The following is a 27,008-nucleotide window of genomic DNA, read 5'->3' as shown; positions in this document are numbered from 1 at the left end:
AGCACCGCCCCAGACTGTCAGTCCTATGTGTTTACCCTGTAGTAGGTATAGCACCGCCCCAGACTGTCGGTCCTAGGTGTTTACCCTGTAGTAGGTATAGCACCGCCCCAGACTGTCGGTCCTAGGTGTTTACCCTGTAGTAGGTATAGCACCGCCCCAGACTGTCGGTCCTAGGTGTTTACCCTGTAGTAGGTATAGCACCGCCCCAGACTGTCAGTCCTAGGTGTTTACCCTGTAGTAGGTATAGCACCGCCCCAGACTGTCGGTCCTAGGTGTTTACCCTGTAGTAGGTATAGCACCGCCCCAGACTGTCGGTCCTAGGTGTTTACCCTGTAGTAGGTATAGCACCGCCCCAGACTGTCGGTCCTAGGTGTTTACCCTGTAGTAGGTATAGCACCGCCCCAGACTGTCGGTCCTAGGTGTTTACCCTGTAGTAGGTATAGCACCGCCCCAGACTGTCGGTCCTAGGTGTTTACCCTGTAGTAGGTATAGCACCGCCCCAGACTGTCGGTCCTAGGTGTTTACCCTGTAGTAGGTATAGCACCGCCCCAGACTGTCGTCCTAGGTGTTTACCCTGTAGTAGGTATAGCACCGCCCCAGACTGTGGGTCCTAGGTGTTTACCCTGTAGTAGGTATAGCACCGCCCCAGACTGTCAGTCCTAGGTGTTTACCCTGTAGTAGGTATAGCACCGCCCCAGACTGTCGGTCCTAGGTGTTTACCCTGTAGTAGGTATAGCACCGCCCCAGACTGTCGGTCCTAGGTGTTTACCCTGTAGTAGGTATAGCACCGCCCCAGACTGTCAGTCCTAGGTGTTTACCCTGTAGTAGGTATAGCACCGCCCCAGACTGTCGGTCCTAGGTGTTTACCCTGTAGTAGGTATAGCACCGCCCCAGACTGTTGTGCATCAACTCTGCACACATCTTACCACACTTTACAAAGATCAATATTGTCTGCAAGGGGAGCCAGGGAATCCAGTTGTCATGGTTACCAGTCTATACATACAGAATTTCTGAGAAATTAAGAAAAGTAGTGGAGAGTTAGTGCTGCAGAGATTGTCCTCAGCTCACAGTCCCGTGAGGTCAGACAAGAAACCCACAGGGTCAGGGGTGAAAGGTCAGATGATGTACAGGTTCAGAGGCCAGACATTGTAGGTAGTAGAGCCACCAGCAGATTCAGGGCCAGACAGTCAGCCGAGTCTGTCGCAATCGTTAATATTCATACATTATACTGAAATTCAAATCAATTGCAGAAGTTGTGTAATTTTGTTTTAATTCACAGACCATGAATTGAATATAAATAGGGCTGAGTAAAACATAATCAGAATTACCCGTAACATAAATATTCAGACAAAAGATTGGGAATTACCCGTAACATAAATATTCAGACAAAAGATTGGGCAACAGAAACTTGTTATGATAATCTACAGATATCTTTGTGGTATAATTGTTATTCTCAAAGTTTATCAAATGTTGACAGTTCTATTATTGGGACATGATGGTGTGTGTTATACATACTAATCTACTGTTACAGATATAACAAGGTATCATTAGTACATTATCGCGTGTTTAAATAGCAATTTTCAAGAAATTTATGGAAATTTATTGGTAATGCTTTAATTCAATAATATTATAAGACTTAAATGTGTGACTTCAAGTTTAAATAAGATATTTACACATTAGTAAGAGATTGCTTGGAAAGTGCTTGGTGCATATTTTACACAAAACTTACCGAGTTACACAGTACTGATGGTTATTAGTTAATGACACTATATCCTAGTAATATAATATATCATATATCAATAGAATTGTAGAAAATCTTAACAGAATTTTAGTTTGTAAACATGTTTTGTTGTTTTCAAAACTGATGCTAAAGTAAGTTATGTTTGAAGTATCCATCTTTTGATGGACGTGATGATGTTAAAACCAATCTGATGTGTTATGTATACAAGTGATAATAGATTTCTGTCTAGATGAAGCAGGCTAAACCTCACTGAGGGGTCAGAGGTCATATATAATAGACAAATTATGTAGGTAAATATGGTAGGCTGCAGGTGTTTAGGGGTTAATAGGTACATGTTATTTAAGGTTCACAGATAGGTGTACACCTATAGATAGTACACAGGTGAGAGATAGGTGTACACCTATAGGTAGTACACAGGTGAGAGATAGGTGTACACCTATAGGTAGTACACAGGTGAGTGATAGGTGTACACCTATAGGTAGTACACAGGTGAGAGATAGGTGTACACCTATAGATAGTACACAGGTGAGAGATAGGTGTTCACCTATAGATAGTACACAGGTGAGAGATAATTTACACCTATAGATAGTGGTGAGAGATAGGTGTACACCTATAGGTAGTACACAGGTGAGAGATAGGTGTACACCTATAGGTAGTACACAGGTGAGTGATAGGTGTACACCTATAGATAGTACACAGGTGAGCTTTGATTTTGACAGGGCAATGAAGTAGATGATTGGGTTATAACCTGTATGGTAATCACATCTTACTGTCATTGTCACGACAGAGTTATCTACCCCTGTGGTCAACAGAATAACCAATAGTAGGGCCTTAGGAGTGTGGACCATTACATCCTACAGCCTCTGTCTCTCTCCCAGTATTACATCCAAAACTGTGTCAAATAATAAATCAATAGCTGTATTTTCTTGGTGCACCATGCCTGGTTTTTTTTTGTCTCGCACAAATCAATTGGACATCATAAACAGTCGTAGGAATCAGAGGATTCTCTGCAATCACATGATACATGTCACTGAGTGTGGAATGCTCAGTATACATGCATACCTTGCACATGGGTTTAGGGTGTGCAGTGCACATGCATGCTTGAGCGATGTGTTAGATAAGTATGGCGGGTCGTGACCCTGTCTGAGAGTTTCTGTCACAGACATACAGCCACTCTGTTTCTGTTGCTGTCTAGCACTCGGCACTAGTGCTCAAAGAATCTTATCTTATGTACACTTTGTGCCTTCATTCCTGATTGAGATTATTCAAATTTGCAAAGAAAAGTTATCATAGTTTGAAATCTAATTTCCATATTGTTCCATCTAATAGGTAAAAGCGCAGCTATTAATTAACATATGGCAAGGAACGCTCCTGTACATAATCATAATTCATTGACTTTGGTGAATGTTCCCCTTTATAAATAAATTAACAAATTATTTCGTCTAATTATATTGAATTGTCCCTTCTTAAACTATAAAAAATATGCTCATCATAAATATTATTCACTACAAAGGTAAAAATTAAAACCTTTCAAACCAGAAAAATTACACCTTGACACCAAACAGCACTTATCAACTCAAGTGAAAGTAGCTCCACTTAAACCAGAAAATAACTTGCTGGTACAGGCATTGCCTTATCAGTTAAAAAAATATGGGGGGAAAAGTCACACAAAAATTCAGATAAAATGCAACACTCTATCCAAAATGACGTGTTAATGCAGTCAACTGTTGTCTGAGTTGACTTTGGTTCCCTCCCTTGACCTCGAAGCTCTGTCCAGATTCCGCCTGTTGGTGCTGGTTATCAAAAGTTTTTTTTCTTTCTACAGTAATTGTACCCTCATTATGTGGTTCTTCAGCCTAGTGTGTTTATTTCTGAAGATGTAAAATGCTTTGAAGGGATGTTGTCTTTTTAAGTAACATGATTTGGTTTCTGTCTGGTTTGTAAATACTGGGCTGATGCATGATGTTTAAAAAAAAAAAACTCAAAGGGGAATAAAGAACTCTCCCCCTCCAAACACCCCCCCCCCCCCCCCCCCAAAAAAAAAAAAAAGAAGGATAAGACTAATTAACACCTGTCTTTCAACTGATAGATAGAATATGTGTGTGATTAGTAATTTATAGCATACTCTTACAAAGTAAGGATTAAAGTGTAACAAGCAGACATGGAGATGCTGTAGCTTGTGTCTCTTTTGACATTCTGTCTACATGTAATGCACATGCTCAGAGGAATGCACAGCCAGTGTGTGCACCGTCTGTTGTTCTGTACACGAGTAGATCCTCCACACCTGGGGCCTGTTGGAGCAGCCACATATTTCACCATGAGAGAAAGAGAGAAAAAAAGAGAGACATTAATTGGGATGCAAGTGAAATGCATTACCCACACATTAAATGTAATATTTAAATTGGCATTGGGTTTGATGTAGCTGTACATCTGGGGGGATTGTTAGACAAGGTCTGCTGTAAATTATAGCTGGTCATTATAGCAATTGGAGGCCAGATGTACTGGTGATAAATCTGTGTTAGATGTACTTTATTTAGGGGGATCCCACTCTAGCTGGCAGGTTTGCCTGCAACTTACTTGTTAGAATATTTTTATTGAGGAGTCTGCTTTTAGATTTGTTAATAATCATTAACTGACTGTGGGTATCTCTTGTTAATAATCACTAACTGCTTTTAGATTTGTTAATAATCATTAACTGACTGTGGGTATCTCTTGTTAATAATCACTAACTGGCTGTGGGTATCTCTTGTTAATAATCACTAACTGGCTGTGGGTATCTCACAAGTCTGTTATGTTGTTTTGACCAAATTATAGGAAGCCATTGTCACTGTTAATAATATGGTATATGTGCTTGGTCTGACATCAGGATAGGCTAGGATACATTCAGTTTAACAGCTATAGTACATTATAACTAGGTAAAGAATCTAGCCAGTTATTGGAAATGGGAGGTTTATAAGGGGAAACATAAATGTACATTTATATGTGTTTATAAGGTTATATTGGTTTATACTGGTTTGTAAATCAGAGTTTGTTTATTCTTTTAAAGGCTAATGCTAGCAAAGATTATATTAACGGTATATGGAAACATTTCAAATCCCTAAGACAATTTCTAGAGCAACAGTAAACAAAAATATAGTATCAAAGAAAGATAATTTCTTAACATACACGATGAAATTATACGTAATTAGATAAATCTATCTATTGGCAAGTGCTTGTTTAGTAAACCGTCATATACAAATATTACTGTCATCGTTTGAGTGGGAGCAAAGACTGATCAGTAAAGTTGTTAAAAGGCTCCACTTATGTAAACCTAGTGTGTTCACACATGAACAAACTTGTTCTAAGTTACTGACTCCACGTGTTAGCCATGTGCTGTCCGCCTTCTAGTATGTGTACTGTTGGGCTCAAGTGGTGTAAGCTAGGGTGATACGGGTCATCAATCTTCAGTGGTCACATGACCTGTCACAGAAGCCAATCAAAAACCTTGTCTCAAATATAGAGGCAACTTTAAATGGTGTAGTACACGGTAGAACTTGACTGTGACCCTGGATCGGATCATCAGTTGTGATGGAGTTGTAGTGAGTGAATGTAGGTCAGCTAACGGGAACGACAGCTTAACAAACAAACATGGATGTCACTACCGAATATTGTTTTGATGGACAATCCCATACTGCCTAGATAATAGCTTGTATGAGGGTAGGACCAGGAAAACAGTCTTTGGACTTATACACACGGTCATCAATGAACACTGTACGAAGGGTGTATACACACGGTCATCAATGGACACTGTAGGAAGGGTGTCTGCTATACAAATTTAATGTGATGAGCCTATTATTGTGGGTTACATTAGCTGTGATACTGTATTTACTCTAGTAACACAAATCTACCTGGATCTCAGAGACCGGCATACGGGGCACAAAGTGAATTTTATCGACTTTTCATATATGGAATCTTGAATGAAGATTACATCCTGAAATGTTAACAAACTTGTATGGATATCTGAGGAAATAGAACATGAAGACATTGTATGTAAATCGGAGCTTTAACATGGAGAGTTGATGGACGATATTCCAGGATAGTTCTATAACAAACTCTGTTGTCTGTACTACTATGTCAGAAGCAGGCCGTAACATGGACGTCAGCTTCCATAGACCCTGTAATGAAGTACTGTCCAAACTTTTTTAACTTAAGGAGTAAACAAAAGTCAATTTAGGAAGCAGGTTCTTATTCCTACTGTCCTTGGACACTTAGGACTTACAATACTTGTGAAATCATGGTTCTGAAAGATTTAGATGTGAACACTTATACACATAGTAACACACCAGGCGATTTACAGAAACCACGGAAACGGCGACATGTGGCGGTACAGCTGGACTTCGGAGAGCTAGATAGTGAGAGTGTATGTAGATATATCTACCTGTCTCAGATGATACACACACCTGACGAGTATTAGTCATTAATGCACAGACTCCGTGTCCTACCTTTACAACATAGTATAACCTAGATACCGTCTACAAAATACAGATACAGTACAAACGAATGTAAAAGTATATGCTAAACACTTAAAAGGTGCTGTTTTGTATTGGAAATTATTATTACCTGTTTTGCTATTTGTAGATTATTTTTGAAGAATTGAAAATTGATTTGATATATGCAGTATTGAAATGATATCAAAAGGTTTTTTTTCTTAAAATGACATCTGTTTCAATCCTGAACAAAATTTTGATTTAATTGTTTCAGGTTTATTATGCAAAGAAGAAGCGACGTGCTGCACAGGGGGCTCAAGGCGACGAAAGTAGTCACAAGAAAGGCAAAGTCAACGTCCACGCGTATAATGACGGTTACGATGACGCCAATCACGACTATATCGTCAACCCAGGAGAGAAATGGCTAGACAGATACGAAATAGACTCACTTATAGGCAAAGGTTCCTTTGGGCAGGTTAGTGTGATTTTCTTTAGGGTGTTGAGGAACATATTCAGATCATCACGAAGCAAAATTCAGAATAATTCTTCAGTTTGAAAATTAAATACTGATTACTAATAAGCATATATTTATTGATATAAGACAATAATTTTAATGATAAAATGTAAGGTTATTATGTAATAGAATGATAGACCTGTACTATTCTGACGACCTTGATTCAGTTCAAGCACCTGTTTGACTGTGGCAGACAGAAGTTATAAGCTACTTATTGGGATCGTTTCATAACCATGATTATGTCATAGACTTGCATGCCAACACTGTGCCTGGGATTAAAATTTAAAAAAAAAAAAAAAAAAATGACATGTAAATCTCATTGAAGTCATGTTACAGTTTATAATAAAGACCAAGATTCTTGCACTTGTCATGAAATAGAAAGCAAATTTACTGTACTTAGTTCACAATTTATCTTAAAAGTTTGACAAACATAACTTTGTAACTGATGTTTTATGTATGAAGAACAAAGAATTAAAAAGTTTGGTGAACATTTTAGATTGGCTGTGCAGGTGTAGGCGGTTTGATAAAATATAACTGTTTAACTATTGAAGAAGAGACTTTCATGGTTGGATGCACTGAACATTAATTGATGCTAAATTAACCTTATCTATAAGTAGATATAGCGTCACTGATTCATTCATACACTGCTTTGATTTGATCAGACTTATTTAAACTTTTGAGTTAAAAAGATCAGTGAATTTAAATTGCTTTGGTGTATAAAAAGAAAATTAATGTAAAGAAAATCCAAATGGGATAAAAAGTGTCGGCATGATAGGCAGGTGGTTGTGTAGATATAGAGCATAAGTAAAGAAGTTAAAATTGTCCATTATTGGCTGATAGACGCTTTCTTTGTAAAATGAATCCAATCTAACAGATGAATTGATGGACGGTTAGATCTCGTCCCCCGTAATGTTTTTCTACCCCTAGTTATTGGTCTGTATTTCCAGATGGTTTGGTATAGCACATGTCGCTTCATTATACCTATAGGCTAACGGTCAAACTTTGTTTTTAGCTCACCTGGCCCGAGTTCTTACATCATTACCTAATGTTTGAATTTTGCCGTTTGTTGACTGAACATCTGTCCCATAAAATTATTCACAAAGCATATTTATATAAAGTTTCTATACCATACGCCTTTGATGCTGAAAAAAAACTAAACTGAAATTTTTACTTGTTTTTGGTTTTGAAAAACTACAGTTAATAGCAACAAGGATTCAAGATAATGCAGATCAATTGGTACTTTATTGTATATTTAAACTGTTTTACAATAATTCACTTAAAATCAAAATTAACTCATGTTGCCTGCCATGCATTGCCTATTATAAGTACTACCCCAAATTTCCACCAGGACTTCAATCAATATTTGGGGAAGTTGTCTTATGGTTTCCACCCAATCATCCCTGCCCTCTTACAGACAATAGAGACCCCTTCCAGCTCGGATAGTCCTGTAGAAACTCCTCCCCTAACTGTAAAACCCCCCACTACCTCACCCCTTAGTGACCACCTGTCTGTAGTTCCAATCTACAGGTAAAACTTCGAAAAAGTTTGAATTCCATCACACTTTCGGTCACCCCTGCTAGCTGATACCATCTGCCAGGAGAGCGATTCCTCTGTTAGAAGTTTGAAAACTTTTCAAAGAAGTTCTACCTCATCTCAATAAACCCTACCATCTGCCTAAGATTTCTCACGCGCAATCTTTCGCCGACATCGGCAGGAGACGCAGGTGTTTTTGTTTACGTGTATAGCCATTATTGGTAAGGTGGCTGAATTCCGACACACTTGAGGTGTGTTGATGAGTAGAAGATGTACCTGGCCTCCTCTCCGGACATTTGGTTGGTCTGTCCCTCTACCACCTGGCCTGACTGACCACGGTCCACCAACACGTTTTCGTTTGTTCTTTCTCAGCACAATAGATAGAACAGATTATTATAACGGCACCCCGGTCCAATTGTCATTTGTTGAGAAGGGAGTTTTTAAAGGGGGGAGGGACATTATAACGGTACCTGTATCTAAAGGAGGCAACAACAATAGTCACGGGAAATTATAACGGGTCCGCGCCTAAAGTTTTGTTTGTCGTCCAACGGCTAGTAGTAAGCCCTGTGTCATTTGTCTTTTATAACTACAAAAGATTTAAAAGGCCATTATAGCGGTAACTGACTTGATCATGACTGCGTGTGCTAGGGAGGTACCGCTTGTACTAAACTTTATGTTCACATTCTAATTTTAATAGATAGCTGACAAAGATATTTATATAAAGTTTCTATACCATACGCCTTTTTTGATGCTGAAAAAAAACAAAACAAAATCTTTTACTTGTTTTTCAAAAACTACAGTTTGAGTTGAATTAATTTTAAGGATTCAAGATAATGCAGATCAATTGGTACTTTATTGTATATTTAAACTGTTTTACAATAATTCACTTAAAATCAAAATTAACTCATGTTGCCTGCCATGCATTGCCTATTACAAGTACTACCCCAAATTTCCACCAGGACTTCAATCAATATTTGGGGAAGTTGTCTTATGGTTTCCACCCAATCATCCCTGCCCTCTTACAGACAATAGAGACCCCTTCCAGCTCGGATAGTCCTGTAGAAACTCCTCCCCTAACTGTAAAACCCCCCACTACCTCACCCCTTAGTGACCACCTGTCTGTAGTTCCAATCTACAGGTAAAACTTCGAAAAAGTTTGAATTCCATCACACTTTCGGTCACCCCTGCTAGCTGATACCATCTGCCAGGAGAGCGATTCCTCTGTTAGAAGTTTGAAAACTTTTCAAAGAGTTCTACCTCATCTCAATAAACCCTACCATCTGCCTAAGATTTCTCATGCGCAATCTTTCGCCGACATCGGCAGGAGACGCAGGTGTTTTTGTTTACGTGTATAGCCATTATTGGTAAGGTGGCTGAATTCCGACACACTTGAGGTGTGTTGATGAGTAGAAGATGTACCTGGCCTCCTCTCCGGACATTTGGTTGGTCTGTCCCTCTACCACCTGGCCTGACTGACCACGGTCCACCAACACGTTTTCGTTTGTTCTTTCTCAGCACAATAGATAGAACAGATTATTATAACGGCACCCCGGTCCAATTGTCATTTGTTGAGAAGGGAGTTTTGAAAGGGGGGAGGGACATTATAACGGTACCTGTATCTAAAGGAGGCAACAACAATAGTCACGGGAAATTATAACGGGTCCGCGCCTAAAGTTTTGTTTGTCGTCCAACGGCTAGTAAGCCCTGTGTCATTTGTCTTTTATAACTACAAAAGATTTAAAAGGCCATTATAGCGGTAACTGACTTGATCAGCTGACTGCGTGTGCTAGGGAGGTACCGCTTGTACTACTGATTGGACTTTATGTTCACATTCTTATTTTAATAGATAGCTGACCAAAGATGTTGCGTTATAATTTTTCAATGACAGAAAAAATAACAACAAATCTTTCTCTGTTCACAATCTGTTTGAGTTGAATTAATTTTAGATTGGATAATTGAGAATAGCTTTAAATTGTTGATATTTTAAATACATATTATAGATTACTGTTGATTTAGAATATTTTGATAAGAAAATCAAAAGAAGAAAAAAAGAAATCAGGAGATTTGAGGGTAAATTATGGTCCTGATAAAGTTGCTGGGGCTTGACTCCCCAGCAACAAGTTGACCTTTGTCACCCTAGACCCAATCGTGTGCCCTCTTCCCCCCAACTGCCCTTACCTGCCAAATTTGCATACAGGTGAATGTGCATGTGTCGGCCGTGCACCTGTCCGCTCCTTACCTGTAGAATACCTGTTGAATGCTTCCATGCGCCGTCGAGTGCCTGCCAAGTACATTCACGGTTGAACAGATTTGCCACACAATTATATGGGTAAGAAAAGCAAGCCGTCCTTGATATGGTCACAGTCTACTGACTCTGATCACGGACAAAGGGTCTGGTTCACACGCTATCGCCATGGTTAGTAAGGCTCGTTACACAGGTGGAAATATCGACAAACTGTCAAAATCTTAACGGTCCCAACTATAATAGACAGACATCTTAAAAACTTAATTAATTTAAATATCTTTAACATCTAATAGCCATATATGGATGATAAAATTTCTTTTTCCGTGATAAATATCAGACGGACAGGTGAAAATATTGATCTTTTTATACATCAAATATTCTGTAATCCTTTGAAATATAGATGTCAGCTACTCATAGTTCTTTAAGGTTAGCACCAACTGACTTGTATAAAATGGCAACAATTATTTATTCAAAAAAGTAAATTTAACTTAATAGTCATTTTGCTCAATTTTTGGGAAAGATTTACATAAATCTCGTGAATCTCGTGATTTATGTTAAGTGATGGAAATGGTTACAGGTATCAGACCAGGTGTGAGAAGTACAGGTGTTCTACCACAAACAGGTCATACAGGAAGTCACTTTTACATATTCATCGAATATGACTAAGATATATTAAAAAGGAAAAAAAAAAATTAAACCAATCAGTCGATCAAAGATTAGAAAATGAAAAGTAAAAATAGATTACTTATGAATATTTATATGGTGTGTGTATATCATTATTTTGAAAATTGGAAGATACTTGATTGCATGTGAGGATATTAGAATAAGGAATATCACTCGGACACAGGATAACTAAAACGTTTTCCCTAAAACATATCAGATGAAATGTGATTGTGATATTTGTGTAATGTTGAGATAACATAAGGAAAAGTGATATTTGTGTAATGATGTAGGTGGTGAAGGCTTACGACCACACGGTTGAGATGTAGAAATGTAGGTGGTGAAGGCTTACGACCACACGGTTGAGATATAGAAATGTGGTATTTGTGTAATGTTGTAGGTGCACTTGGTGAAGGCTAACGACTACACGGTTGAGATATAGAAATGTGATATTTGTGTAATGATGTAGGTGGTGAAATCTTACGACCACACGGTTGAGATATAGAAATGTGATATTTGTGTAATGTTGTAGGTGGTGAAGGCTTACGACCACACGGTAGAGATATAGAAATGTGATATTTGTGTAATGTTGTAGGTGGTGAAGGCTTTGAGATATAGAAATGTGATATTTGTGTAATGTTGTAGGTGGTGAAGGCTAACGACTACACGGTTGAGATATAGAAATGTGATATTTGTGTAATGATGTAGGTGGTGAAATCTTACGACCACACGGTTGAGATATAGAAATGTGATATTTGTGTAATGTTGTTGGTGGTGAAGGCTAACGACCACACGGTTGAGATATAGAAATGTGATATTTGTGTAATGTTGTAGGTGGTGAAGGCTTACGACCACACAGACCAGGAACAAGTAGCCATCAAGATAATCAAGAATAAAAAGCCTTTCCTGAACCAGGCCCAGATAGAGGTCAAACTCCTGGAATTAATGAATAAACATGACAGGGAAAATAAGTATTATATAGGTAAGTAATGAATAAACATGACAGGGAAAATAAGTGTTATATAGGGAAGTAATGAATAAACATTACAGGGAAAATAAGTATTACATAGGTAAGTAATGAATAAACATGACACGAAAAATAAGTATTACATAGGTAAGTAATGAATAAACATGACAGGGAAAATAAGTATTATATAGGGAAGTAATGAATAAACATGACAGGGAAAATAAGTATTACATAGGTAAGTAATGAATAAACATGACATGAAAACATATTACACATGGGTAACCAAAGAAAAATCGTAAAAGCTGTATTGGATATAAATTGTTACCACAAAACATAATCATGTAAAATGGAGCACTGGTGAAGATTATTGTGGCTGAAATTATTTCAGAAATATAAGAAATTATGTATCATATATTTATAATTTTACTTTATTTTGTCGTACTGCTCTGTATGCTTATGTTGTTCTTTGTTTTCTTTTTCAGTGAAACTCAAGAGACATTTCATGTTTAGGAATCACCTTTGTCTTGTGTTCGAACTTCTTTCTTACAATTTGTATGACTTATTACGGAACACTAATTTCCGAGGAGTCTCGTTAAATTTGACTCGAAAGTTTGCTCAACAACTGTGTACGGCGTTGCTATTTTTAGCAACACCTGAGCTAAATATAATTCATTGTGACCTTAAACCTGAAAACATTTTGTTGTGTAATCCGAAACGAAGTGCAATCAAGATTGTGGATTTTGGAAGTTCTTGTCAACTTGGTCAACGGGTGAGTATTTATATATATAACTTACAAGTATCTTAAGGTCAAGGTCAAATGATACTAAACTAATTGATACATAACTTACAAGTATCTTAAGGTCAAGGTCAAATGATACTCAGCTAATTGATACATAACTTACAAGTATCCCAAGGTCAAGGTCAAATGGTACTAAGCTAATTGATACATAACTTACAAGTATCTCAATATCAAGGTCAAATGATACTAAGCTAATTGATACATAACTTACAAGTATCTCAATATCAAGGTCAAATGATACTAAGCTAATTGATACATAACTTACAAGTATCCCAAGGTCAAGGTCAAATGGTACTAAGCTAATTGATACATAACTTACAAGTATCTCAAGATCAAGGTCAAATGGTACTAAACTAATTGATACATAACTTACAAGTATCTAAAGAGCAAGGTCAAATGGTACTAAACTAATTGATACATAACTTACAAGTATCTCAAGATCAAGGTCAAATGGTACTAAGCTAATTGATACATAACTTACAAGTATCTCAAGAGCAAGGTCAAATGGTACTAAACTAATTGATACATAACTTACAAGTATCTCAAGATCAAGGTCAAATGGTACTAAACTAATTGATACATAACTTACAAGTATCTCAAGAGCAAGGTCAAATGGTACTAAACTAATTGATACATAACTTACAAGTATCTCAAGAGCAAGGTCAAATGGTACTAAACTAATTGATACATAACTTACAAGTATCTCAAGGTCAAGATGCTTGTTACTTTAAAAAAAAAAATTATAAGTTAAGGTAAAATATTGACTTACTAATTTATCATTACGGATTATATGGTCAACTGCTCTCTGGAGTGAGAAACTGGAGATATTAAAAAAAAGTTAGGTAAGTCAAAATGTTATAAGGATTCTGCTTAAAACTTGTGGATGGATGTTAGCACCAATGGATAACTTTTGCTGATCAGTCAATAATCCAAGTTCTGTTGTATCAACAAAGCTGCCTTAACCAAAGCAAAAATGCTGATTACGACTACTTCAATAAAAAAATTTTTTACCAAAAGTCCTTGAAATGTGAATGATAATGAACAACTTTGGTCTATCATATCATGGCTTTGGAATTTATATTGTATCAAAAGTGTGTTGTTTAATCTGAGAGTGTGATGGAGTTTTGGTGTGTTCAGATTTATGTTGTAGCAGTGATAAGCTTGGGATTGAAACCTCCTTATCCATGCTAAGATTCTGCCATGTGGCAGCCATCACTTTCTAATCTCCTAGCCTACAAATTCAGGATCTGAATCTTCCAGTCTGTCTTAGCTTCCCTCGTCTGAATAGACACCTATTACGTAACAGGCAAGAATTGGATTTGAAAGAGACGCACAAAAAAATAACGTCTCTGGACAATATTTCATGAATGTTGCAGACGATTTTAATGAACAAATTATCTGCAGCCCAAAAGCTATCTTGATGATGGAATGAGAAGCGATATGGTTGGTCGGTTCTGTTGTACTAAGAAAGTAATTCCTTTGGATAGCTTATAACCTGGAGATGATTTATGCGTTTTCTGTGCGGTAGTTATCCCTGTAAATGTCCTTTTGTCTGACTTGGGGCTGGAATTAGCTGGAGAGATCCTCTTGTAGATTTCTAGTTCATACACACAGAGGGAGATTGGTAAACAGGATAAACATGCTCAAACTTTACACAACAGGGCGAGAGGTGACCAAACTAATGATTACAGTCACTGTAAGAACAAAGTAATTATAGAAAGAGAATCTAGAGGATTTGAGGGTGATGAACAGCTGAGAGAACTGTTTGATGTGGTGAGAGATACATGGCTCTGTCTGGTGGTCCACAGGGCTCGGACACTTTTAACGTACCTGTTCACTGATAAATAGCTCACTTTTTAACAGGCATTCCCTGGATCCTTAGACAATGAATCTTACAGATGTTGGTTATAATAGGCTTTGTCTTTTCTTTATTGATTTGTCTGGGTTTTTTTTTTCTCTGTGCTTTTCAGTTTGTAAATAACTTCAGATAAAATTGCATTCTGAAAAATGCAAAAAAAAAAAAAAAAAAATTCAAAAAAAAAAAAAAAAAAAAAAAAAAATGGGAGGGGGGGATGTCATGGAATGTTGCATCATTTATAAGAACTTTTTATAAGGTATGTTAGACGATTTTATCATCAAGAAAAAAGGGCACATTAAGACGATATATCTTGACATGATGACTTGAGACGATTAACACCTCCTGTTCTCTTCAACACTTTGTGAGTCAGTCAATGAAAAATTAATTACCACAGCTAGTGACTAGGTAAGGCAGGCTAAGGGTTGGTCTAATTAATGATAAAACATGATCTAATTAGGACACTAAAATATACCTCAGTGTTAAGGGCTTCTAATGAAGAGGCTGATATCACTTAAATTTCCTGGGTTCACTAAGTGACAAAGTGTTTAAAATTTTGAAGCTTCTGTTCATCAAAAGAAATTTATTTATTTGAAATTTGATAGATTTTTGAAAATGATTTAAATTGAAATGGATTTTGTCTCATAATCAAATATGTTGCATCTTTTACATTATGAAAATTGTCCAGAACTAAAAGAACTGACCAGTTTTAGAGAGAGATACGCAGTAAAACTTTGTGAGGTCACTTGGTAAGGTGTAAAGTATGTATATTAATGGTGTCTCTGACTCAAGTGTTGTGTCTGCTGTATAGACTGGGTAAAACCTGGGCATTAGTCAGCCTATAGAGATGTCGCTTACTGATTACTGGCTAGACTTGGTAGTCCCTCTGCAGACTAGACTTACACAAGTCCCTGTTCATTCTTCAGGCTAGACTTACACAAGTCCCTGTTCATTCTGCTGACTTGGACTATGATAGACTTACACAAGTCCCAGTTTCTCTATAGACTTACACAAGTCTCTGTTTTCTCTGTAGACTTACACAAGTCCCTGTTTTCGGTGTAGACTTACATAAGTCCCAGTTTCTCTGTAGACTTACAAAATTCCCTGTTTTCTCTGTAGACTTACACAAGTCCCTTTTTCCTATGTAGACTAAAAATGATAGATTTGCATTAGTCCCTGTTACTTATTATGTATAAAAACATGACTGTCTACATGCCGTTAAGCGTTGTTGTATTATAGACTTGGACGAACCCCAAGTTCTGATACTTGTCATTATGTAAACATTAAAACTTACAATCGGCAGTGACTCAAGGCAAATACTACAAAATAACCATTGCTTTATTTTTGCAGACTTGATCATTATCATTATTTGATTATTAATGAACATTATGACTGATTTCTGTCTCTACTGATTGTACTGAAGTAGAAACTTTTACTTAGGATATATTTAGCCTTGATAAAACTTCCCAATTGTAAGAATACCATGGAATTATCTAATTCAATAGCACATGTAACATGTTATGGAATAACAAGAAATGTTATAGAATTGATTGCTATACTCCTAGATCTGTACTGTTGTCAGCCATTCCCCCTAGAGACTTAGTAAAATGGTCAGGCAACACAGTGCAGTCATTGATACTGTTAGACTTTATTACTGTTGAAGCATACACAGAAAACTTATTCAAGTGCCGACATATATAGCTGACTTTATTCACCAATAGAAAAGCTGGCTTTATTCGCTAATAAAAAAAAAAAAAGCATTGACAGAATATAAATATCCACAGAAAAACTGATTATCAAATAAAATAGTCCTGTTGCTCAAACATGAACATGTTAATGAAATTGTGAAGTATTTATTAGGCTTTTAAATTCACATTGGTACATGAAGATTGAGAAAGACAGCCTACAGTTGTTACACCAAACGTCCCTGAAAGCTTGCCGGTGGAGAAAATACTAGAATTGTAGAGCTTTTATAAAATCAATGGAGGGTAGGCTACACTAAGCAGACACCTCACATTTACATAGGCACCAGTTTATGTCGGAGATAAACTCATTAGCCGTATACATAAATCCAATGCTGCACAGCTCCTGTCTGGCCACCAACGGCCGATTGCTTTCTGTACTGACCAAGGCGTGTGACCCAATAGGTCTAGACTCCAGCCACCGCTGACCAATTTACACTTACTGTCGATGATTGAGCAACCTTTGAAACTTACGGTCACTTGCTACAAATATTAAATGCAATATATATTGGTGACTTTCTAAAGATGTGTGGTAAGATCCTGGGGGATTTCTCAAGTGGTCATTCCATTCCAGCGGTCAACGTCTAGACCTCTCGGCCAATGTGTCATAGTGTGTCTAGACAAGTTCTCGTAATGGTCAAACACATAATGTAATTTTGACTTTTTGTTCGAAGGCAGTGCTTGCATGGCTCTGTCTGGTCATTGGCTTGTCCACTGGCTAGACAGGACCACAATCTTAATTTACCTGACCATAGTGATGTATTCAGACGCTGTATCGGAAATAAACTTATTGTTTGATCTGATCCTGGCGTCCTCAGCTTAATTCAAATTATACACAAATTTAATGAATTGTTTTAAAATACCCGAAATTTCAATTGTGTGACCTATGATATGTCGGGTTTAATGGTCATGACTAGGAATGTTTTAGCATAGGTATGAATTATATGTCAATCAGTTAGTATGACCTTGACCTTATGTGAATGCTTCCTTTAGCTGTAGGCCTGTATTACCTTGACCTTTGTATTGATACTTTCTGTTGATGGTCTATTTCACTTAACCTTGATTTCATTTGAACTTGATACAAACATACCAGAGCCCAGTTTCATGAACATTCCTTAAATCTAATTTAATTTAATTAGATAATCCCTTATCTCAAAATTGTCTCCATAGGAAAGCATTACAGATTTAAAGGAAGACTCCTTCAGATTTTTCCTTAACTTCTGTAATGCTTTTCTATGGGGAAATTTAAGTTAAGGAATGTTGATGAAACTGTGTCCAGATATAAATAACTTAATGCTGATTTATCAATATTAAATTAAAACTGATATATCAATAATTTAAAATAAATATGATTTTGTCTATTACTAAATGAGTGATGATAACCTTTATATTTTGTAGATATACCAATATATACAGAGTCGGTTTTACCGATCGCCAGAGGTACTACTAGGAATCCCTTACGATTTAGCGATAGACATGTGGTCATTAGGCTGCATACTTGTGGAAATGCACACGGGAGAACCACTGTTTGCTGGCTCCAATGAGGTATGTTTGGTTCAACGAGCCAGCACTATAAGAAGGAGGCAATATACATATTACAGTGGTTTTTTTGGTCGAATCTACAGCCGAACTTCGGCTGTTTCCCCTAGCCAAACAATGCGTTATTTTCCCAATTTTAAAGTCATATTTCCCAATAAAAACTTATCAAAAATGACACTATTTGTGTTGATAATTTGTACCAGGTTTTCATTCCTTGAAAGTGTAAATACATGTATATTCTACATTACTTAAACAAATAATTTGGGATTAGAAACAATTTTTATTTCACAAAATGCAAACAAAATCGAAATGAGCGTAACTAGGTCGCTAGGTCCACCTTCAGTTCAGAGACGTTTTACAGGCATTCAAGCTGATTAAAACAATAGTTAACTGCTTTTAAGTCATATCACAATGTTTCCAGAGTTAACTTACATTATAAGTCGTCTAATTATTATTTTTTTCGGCATAAGCAAGGAGTTTTTCTGTGCAAAAACGATCTCTGTTCAAGGTAGGAAGTAGCACTTGGGATCTAATAATGGAGCCGGAATCCGGTTTCCGGAATTCAGGAATTTAGAAAAAAAAAAATAATAATAGAGAAACAAAAAAAAAGTTTTAAAAATGCAAAAGGTGTTGCAAATTAATTGTTTTATTTTTTTCTTCTAATAATAGAAGGAAAACATATTGTAAAATGGAATTAGAAATGTTTATTAGATACATGGTATGTAATTCTAAAAAAATTGATTTTCAATTTTCTAGCAAGTACAGTATAGCGATAAAAAAGGTATTTTTGGGGGGCAAGTGGAATTTAATTTTGGGCAATTGCAAGTGAATTATTGGGCTCTGCTTGCATGGGGCAAGTGATTTTGAAAAATGTTTACACGCCCGAAATTTTTTCCCAATTTCTTCCAAATTCCGAGTTATTTTCCCAATTGAAAAGGCATGGGCTGTTGAAAATAGTAAGTGAAAAAAACACTGTATTACAGTAAAACATGTTTATAACAAGCATGTTTACGAAATACATTGTAGTAATTTTCATTCTCCATGAATATTCCTATAATATATCTGTACTATGTGAATAATGAACTATGCTAATAACAAAGTAATTTTACTGTTCCCCAGAGATTCTTTATAACAGTGTTTTACTGTAAGCAGTTCAGTTCTCTGTAAGTTAAAGGACCTTAACTGTTCATAGGATATCAATACAAACCAACCCACTGAACCTAGAGATAGGTAAACTATCAAAGTAAACTATCAAAGAATACTTATATGACTGTACAGGAAAAAGTAAGTTGTAAATGACATGGAATTAATTTTAAAGTAATTCTTATTACTTCAACCAATGTACGTACAGTGTAAGGGAGATCATCTGACTGAAAGTTAGAAGTTTCGGTTTGTTGCTTGTCCACTCAATTTAATGGAAATCTTAATGAGGTTTTGATAACATGTATTCATCTTTTTATCAACTTTGTTTGTGCTTGATGACAAAAACTATGAATTTGTCCTTTCAGTTTGACCAGATGATGAAAATTGTCGAAGTGCTCGGCATGCCTCCAAAAAATCTACTGGATCAGGCTCCTAAAGCTCGTAAATATTTTGACCAATTACCAGACGGAACCTACATATGCAAGAAGTCAAAAGACGGCAAAAAGGTATGGAGCTGGAATCTTTCATGGTGAATCAGTTACATTTTACGATTCCTTCTTATAAACTTACCACACACTATGTCAGGGTAGTAATAGAAGCACATTATTTTTATAGCTGGAATGTATTGTTGGTTTTCTAATGGTAGCATTCATATCGGCTGTTCAATCATAGTTTTGCTGAATGTTGTCCATGAAAAATATTTTGACCAAAGGGCGATAATATTTTTTATTAGATTATGAGAGAAAAAGGAACAAACAAAAAAAGTAAAAAGATTATTCCTGGTGTCTTTTTGGACAAACATATTGTATCTGAAATTTTAGAATAAAGTTAAAAGATTCTGCTGTTTTCTGTTTCAGTACAAACAGCCTGGGTCTCGGAAGCTCCACGAAGTGATAGGAGCGGAAACTGGTGGTCCGGGAGGAAGACGGGCAGGAGAACCTGGACACAATGTGGCCGACTACCTAAAATTTAAAGACCTTATCCTCCGGATGCTTGAATTTGATCCTAAAACAAGGATTACACCGTATTATGCCCTTCAACATAATTTCTTTAAGAAAACGACGGATGAAAGCACAAATACGCCGAACAGTGCGTCAAATAGTCCCGCAATGGAACAACAGCATGTTTCAAGTCCGACAGGTACCAGTAATTCCATGGCCTTTTGTAGTCTTCTGTTCTGCATGATCATTCTTCAAACCTTTTGTCATGTCCTAAGTGGGAATGGAGAAACTTCTTTTTATTTCAATCATTAGACTTACCATACATACCAATCATTTCAGAGGGCCTAAATAGCTCGGAAAGTATACTGATCAAAAGAAAAGTAGGATGTCCACTCCAGTTAAAACTAAAAGTATTACTTTGCATGAATATCTAATACATTCATATGTAATGAAATATTTCTATATCGATAGTAACTGATATCTGTAATGTCGAGATTTTGACAACGATCTTTTTCATCCAAGTTTGTTTGTCTGGGCTTCTTTGGAAAAAACAGAATTCTTCAGTTGAATAGAGAAAACATTTTCTTGAATCATGCATGTGGTGGTAATTTGTAATTATAATTTGAAATCAACATAGAAATTCCTCTCTGTTTTGACCCAACCATACAGATTATTTAACACATATTGTTAATTAATACCATGAGGTAGTTCCATTATACTGCCAAAATCTAACTCACATTTCATTTTTGCCCTCCTGTAATTTCAGAAATAAAATGGATCTCTTCACCCATAACGTCTTAGAGGGGGGAGACAATTCTGGCGCTACAGTTAATGTAAATATATCTTTTATTTTTACTGGCAAACTTTAGTGTGTAGCTGCTGTTGAGTGAATGCTTTGATGATAAAGGGCAGTAACTCTGTAAATTCATTACAAACACTATGGATGAAATATTTCTTTTTAATCCACCAAATACAATTTTGAAAAGGAATTCTAGATTTGTATAGTAATGAGCTATTTCATAATATCTGTTTTGAAACCTAATTTAAGGGAAAAGATTTCTTCTTATTAACTTTCTAATGAAGAAATTTATAATCCAAAAATTGAAGAAAAAAATAACAATTCAACAGGTCAAATAATTTATATGCTAAGGAATATTAGAGTAAAGCATCTACGTGCCCCAGAGACGCCTTTGGTTTGGTGCAGAAATCTATTAAAATGCTTAAAATCAATATGAAAGAAATTCAACTATGGACAGAAATTATTTACTTTTGTAGTGTAGATATTTTAGCTGAAATGAAATATTTCATTACATAAAGTTTAGATCCATCATTTCTCCATCATCTGTATCATCACTTTCATCAGCTTCAAGTGTCCTTTTGCATGTGTTATCAATGTTTTTGCGTTCTCTGAGAAATATGTTGTATAACAAGCAATTTGTTGATTATAATTTATTTTCTTATCAATAAATATTTCAATTTTATGTTGAATGCTCGCTTTTACAAGATACTAGATAAATTGGTATCTTTTATTTGATAATGTGAATGACTAAAATAATTATATTGTATATTGTGGTCATGTTTATGTTTGCTTTCGCAAGTTAAATTACATTCGTGTTTTGTTTCAGTAGGTTCTTCGACGAGTGGGAGGGCGCGTTCTGATCCTACACATCAGCATCACTCTCAGCTTCACTCTCATTCCCACTCTGCCCACCAGGGTCAAGGTGTACAGTACCCTAACATGGAGTGTGAGAGTCCAGCATCAGGGCCGCCCCAGGCAGTCCCTACATATCAACAGCCGCCCGCCACTCAGAACTGGGCACCAGCAAGTGATGGCCGCTCCCACCGGCACCATACACATCACCACTCGTCTCGACCACACCAGTCTCCTCCGCAGTTGCCACCAAGTGGCACTGCACCGCAAATGGTGGCACAGCATAATGCACCACAGCCACAGATGCAACAAGCCATACTGCTTGGATCTGTCGGGTATCCCAGCAACTCCAGCAACTTCACATCGTCACGGACTTCATACCCTGCAATGGCGGGGATGGCTGTTGACCTAACAACCAATCTTCAAGGTCATGGCCATACGCAGGTGATCCATAACGACCCTGCACAGCTGCCGACGATGGCAGGTTACCCTGCCTCTCAGTATAGTCAGTACTCACAACAGACTTGGCCCGCGACAGGATTCAACTTCTCTATACAAACTAGTACAAATGCTAGCAATCCAGACACTACTAGCCAACACACACATGGGGCCACAGAGCGTGGAGAAGACTCACCCATGCATGGCGTTGTGGTACAACAAAGCCCAGTGGCAAGTCATTGATGGTACGCCAAGTCTTAGAGCATTTCTTCTCATTTAGAGCAGTGGCTAGCAGAAATAGTTGGGTTGCAGAGAAAGGAATTTGTTGTGGTGAACATACTGTGAGTAGGGTTTGTCGTCTTCTGTGCCGTGGAATATCTCACTCTGGAGGTATCGATGTCACTGCAGTCAGCCAGTCGCCTAAACAGCCTTCGTTGTTGTTGTGTTCTGTTGCCATCTGCTGTCGTCGTCATGAGCGCTATTTGCCGCTGCTGGCAGTGTTTTGCTCGTTAGCAAGAAAGTCGATATCTACCCAAGATGCCAGTCATTCAGAGTCTTGATCCAGAAACACAGGAAATGATCCACTCGACGAAAGGTTACAAATAGGGAAGCTTGACTAAGCTAGGGGCCTGTGATCCCATACATAACTAGGGGTCTGTGATAAGCCAGGAGCCTGTGTATGTTCCAATACATTGTTGACTGTGATCCCTGGATGATGGTGAATTCTATCAACTAAGACCCAGCTTGTGCTGGCCAAGGTCAAAGGTCACTGAGACCTTCACAACACCTTGATCTGAAACCATGGCGGGGAGATCAATTCACTCAGTGCTTCATCTCGGATGTAATCTGCAGATGAGTGGTCCAGGAGGTGTAATGCAGCATTTCAGTCGTGTGAAGACGATGTTACGTGTGGTCCGTTTGTTACTATTGTCGTGTCAGTAGTTTATTATCATAAACAAGGGCAATTAACTCTACCATTCCAAACGGTGGCCTTCTGTCCACTTAGCTATCTACAATCATTTGCCAAACAAAAACCATCAATAATTTCTCTCTGTATTTTGATGTCAAGATAATGATAACACATTTACAAGAAATTTTATATTGTCTTTAGTTTTGAATGCGTGAAAATCTCAATTCATATTAGATTTGTTCAAAATATTCTCATTAAAGAAAAAAAATCATTGAATTTAGGAAGAAACACTAATTTGGTGAGAAAATTATGGATTGTTTGGACAAAGAATAAATGTATTGGAATTGTCTTGGGAAACATAGAATTAATTCCTGCCTAAGTGGCCAGTGTTGAATGGAAGACAAAAGACTTCTCTAAATGTTGTCATGGCAATATATATAACACATGAAATCAAATTATAACAATGTGTTGGTATGATTGACAATTCTTCAAAGAGGAAAGCCAAGATGTGTTGAGATATTGAATATTGACAACCAAAAAACCATTTACAAATGTGATACGATGTTGATATGTGTAACATATCTACACAACACGGAATAGGACAAATGTTATAGTGTAATACACTGCTGTGAATAGCGATGAGACATCCTGTACAGTGGTAATAATGGGAATATACAATGTAATGATATATACAAAGTTTGTAAATGTTACTTTTACCTTATTTATTGAGAAAGAGAATCTATCACCTGTTACTGAGAGAAAGATGTGAGTCAAATTATCCTTGTTATTGAGTGAGAGACTGGTTTGTATACGATTGGAAATCATCATTTTAATTGATCTATATATAACTATCATACCCACTTCTGTGTGTTATGTAATCGGACATGAGAATTACATTGGGAGGGGGACGAACTACAGCGGACGTAAGATAGGTTTACCTAGCTATAAAGTATTGGGATGGGGACGAACTACAGCGGACGTAAGATAGGTTTACCTAGCTATAAAGTATTGGGATGGGGACGAACTACAGCGGACGTAAGAAGGTTTACCTAGCTATAAAGTATTGGGATGGGGACGAACTACAGCGGACGTAAGAAGGTTTACCTAGTTATAAAGTATTGGGATGGGGACGAACTACAGCGGACGTAAGAAGGTTTACCTAGCTATAAAGTATTGGGATGGGGACGAACTACAGCGGACATTAGAAGGTTTACCTAGTTATAAAGTATTGGGATGGTGATGAACTACAGCGGACATTATAAGGTTTACCTAGCTATAAAGTATTGGGATGGGGACGAACTACAGCGGACGTAAGAAGGTTTACCTAGCTATAAAGTATTGGGATGGGCTACGAACTACAGCGGACATTAGAAGGTTTACCTAGCTATAAAGTATTGGGATGGGGACGAACTACAGCGGGCATAAGAAGGTTTACCTAGCTATAAAGTATTGGGATGGGGACATAGTATTGTAGTAGTAAAATTGGATTGGAGAAGAAATTTTCAATAGACTTTGGAAATATGTAATAATGTTTTGTTGTAAAGGAAATACTTCAAGGAGCATTAGATAAATTTTTAGAAAAAGAAAATGATGTCATGGTTTGATAACCTGTTATTATGATAACAATGGAAATGGGTGGATTATTTGTTTATCATGATACTGTACAATAAGTTTGGTTAATTTTGATGGATACCTACTGAAATGTACCATTTTTTCTCTGATGATCCTTTATAATTATAAGGCCTTATCTTAGGTTTTTATCAACTCTAGATTTCAAGTTTTATTATCTGGTAAACAGAAACGTTACCACAAAATACTATCGAGCATTACAGTAGAAAATTGACTATTTCCTCAATTTTTTTCTTAACCAAAAAATTCCAACACCTGGCTATTCATTGTTAAACCATACTAAAACCAATACACATGTATTATGTAGATCTGGTAAAACATCATCACAGTCAAAGGGGGACAATTTGTTTTTCCATGATCAGTTCTGCACAAGACCATTACCTGCTCAGTAATAGATTATTTCAGATTTTTATGTTTCCTGATTAATTAGCATGTAATAATTTATAAATATGTGTAATACAACACGTGTCCTTAGGTGAAATTTTTATTGCATGCATTACTCTAAATACAAACATCCGAGGGTATTTAACATGGTTGATGTATGATGATGTGCGACATACGGTGGTGTATTTTAATCCCTAGGTCTATAACCTAGGTACCAACACTAAGGTGCCAAATATGTTCATTGCCAAACTCTAAACTCATGTCAGTAGCAGGTACTCTTATTTTGATACATATAAATTTCGGTATAAAAACATGGATGGAGAATTCATTGAAAACGGACAAACTTATTTAGATTTCGGCAGGGTATTTAACCTTTTTAGCTATTAAAGTACAATATAGTTGATTTTTTACAATATGAATGATCAATTATTGTGTGGTTGAACTTTATTGCATCACCGTTTGTATCAGTAGTTATTGGTTTGATCTTTTAGCTGCATTTTAATTAAATTTTACTAAAAGACTGATGTAGTAAAGAAAAGAAAACCTAAAAGAACCAAGTATTGAATTATACAAGTCATTGTTTCAATCCAAGAAAGCAAAGATTCATTACAGTACATTTTGTGAAAATATAGAGGACATCCTAAGATAGTATCTACAAGTATTTCTTTCAACAATTTTAGATATTTTTAACAAAATATTTTCCCTCTGAGGAAAATGATGCATTGAAAAGAAACGGACCAATCTGTTTTCGTATCTTTTCTTCCTGATCTTATGTGCTGATGCAGAAGAGAGAGAGAGTGAGTGTGAGAATAAAGAGAATATGGAGATTTTATCATTTTAGCATATAGCTGGATCCAGAAGTTTGTTGTTCATCCCTTGGTTCGCTTGTCACAGTGTAGGGGGAGGTAACTCTGGCGACCACCAGTAGTGTATCGACCTATCTCTACCATTTGAGTTTTTAGTGTGTGTACAACATTCTGAAGGGGTGACCATGTATTTTGTACAAAGTTCATTGTAATTATCCTCTCACTCATCATTAAACTATCACATGACAAAACATTGCCTTATGGTTTCTTTTAACGTTTAATCAACTTGGACAATTGTATGCTGGAATTAAGATACCGGTTGAATATGGTTCTTTACTTTATGGTAAAGTTTAAGAAATGTTGCTATCTTATCGTATTCAAATAGATAATAAACTAATATAGACATCACCATTTAATCTAAAGCTCAATATATGAAAAAAACTATGTATTAAATGGTGAAGATTTATACTTGAGATATACAGAGACCACAAAACACATTTCCACAAGGACACCTGGACAGCACGAAAGGATTGACAGTCATAACTCCAACTTGTATTATAATTTGAAGGCTCTGTTTAATTTCAAGTTTTTTCAACAATTTGTATAAGTGTACCTTACTGGAATACTCCGAGCACTCTTTCATGTATGGCTATGTTCTGTGAACTTAGGGTTTGACTGTACATTTACACCTATCTTTATTTTACAAAAGGAATGCACATAACATTTACAAATGAAAAACATAATCTGATTAAAATAATTATCCTCACCTGTTCCACAGAGGATCTGACAACGTCCCAGATACATGTAGCCATGTTTTGCTCTTTGCTTTATATACATAGAAAAGAAAGCCCTTGCAGACTAATTTGTTCCTGGAAGTAGTTATTTGATTGATCATCAGAATGGTACCTCTTGTGGGATGTCGGATCATCTACTAACCGAGCAAGAATAATTATGAGATAAAACTATATAGAGCTAGAATATTAGTAATCTCAAATAAAAGCCCAAAAAGTAAAATAAAAAGTCATTTCTATGGAATATAAATTCA

The 27,008-nt window shown here is 36.6% G+C and overlaps 1 protein-coding gene across 12 annotated transcripts in view; it reads left to right on the top strand.

The window, feature by feature from the left end:
- LOC138317868 (dual specificity tyrosine-phosphorylation-regulated kinase 1A-like) overlaps positions 1-26,214 on the top strand; it is a 69,362-nt gene extending 43,148 nt beyond the window's left edge. For 8 of the 12 annotated variants that reach the window (XM_069259836.1, XM_069259838.1, XM_069259830.1 and 5 more), the window contains 7 exons: positions 6,482-6,682; positions 11,994-12,141; positions 12,609-12,895; positions 17,921-18,067; positions 19,570-19,710; positions 20,062-20,344; positions 21,771-26,214. In XM_069259836.1, the coding sequence (XP_069115937.1) occupies positions 6,482-6,682; positions 11,994-12,141; positions 12,609-12,895; positions 17,921-18,067; positions 19,570-19,710; positions 20,062-20,344; positions 21,771-22,477 (1,914 nt within the window). In that variant the 3' untranslated portion in view covers positions 22,478-26,214. Of the gene's footprint in view, positions 1-5,737; positions 6,141-6,481; positions 6,683-11,993; positions 12,142-12,608; positions 12,896-17,920; positions 18,068-19,569; positions 19,711-20,061; positions 20,345-20,911; positions 20,979-21,770 lie in introns of those variants that run through there. The other 4 variants (XM_069259842.1, XM_069259841.1, XM_069259840.1 and 1 more) reach the window with 4 other exon arrangements.
- The last annotated feature ends 794 nt before the right edge of the window (positions 26,215-27,008 follow it).

The sequence above is a fragment of the Argopecten irradians genome, chromosome 3, assembly GCF_041381155.1.
Source record: "Argopecten irradians isolate NY chromosome 3, Ai_NY, whole genome shotgun sequence".
NCBI classification, from domain to species: Eukaryota; Metazoa; Mollusca; class Bivalvia; order Pectinida; family Pectinidae; genus Argopecten; species Argopecten irradians.
The sequence above is the reverse complement of the archived record's forward strand: the minus strand, read 5'-3'. Positions and strand labels throughout refer to the sequence as shown.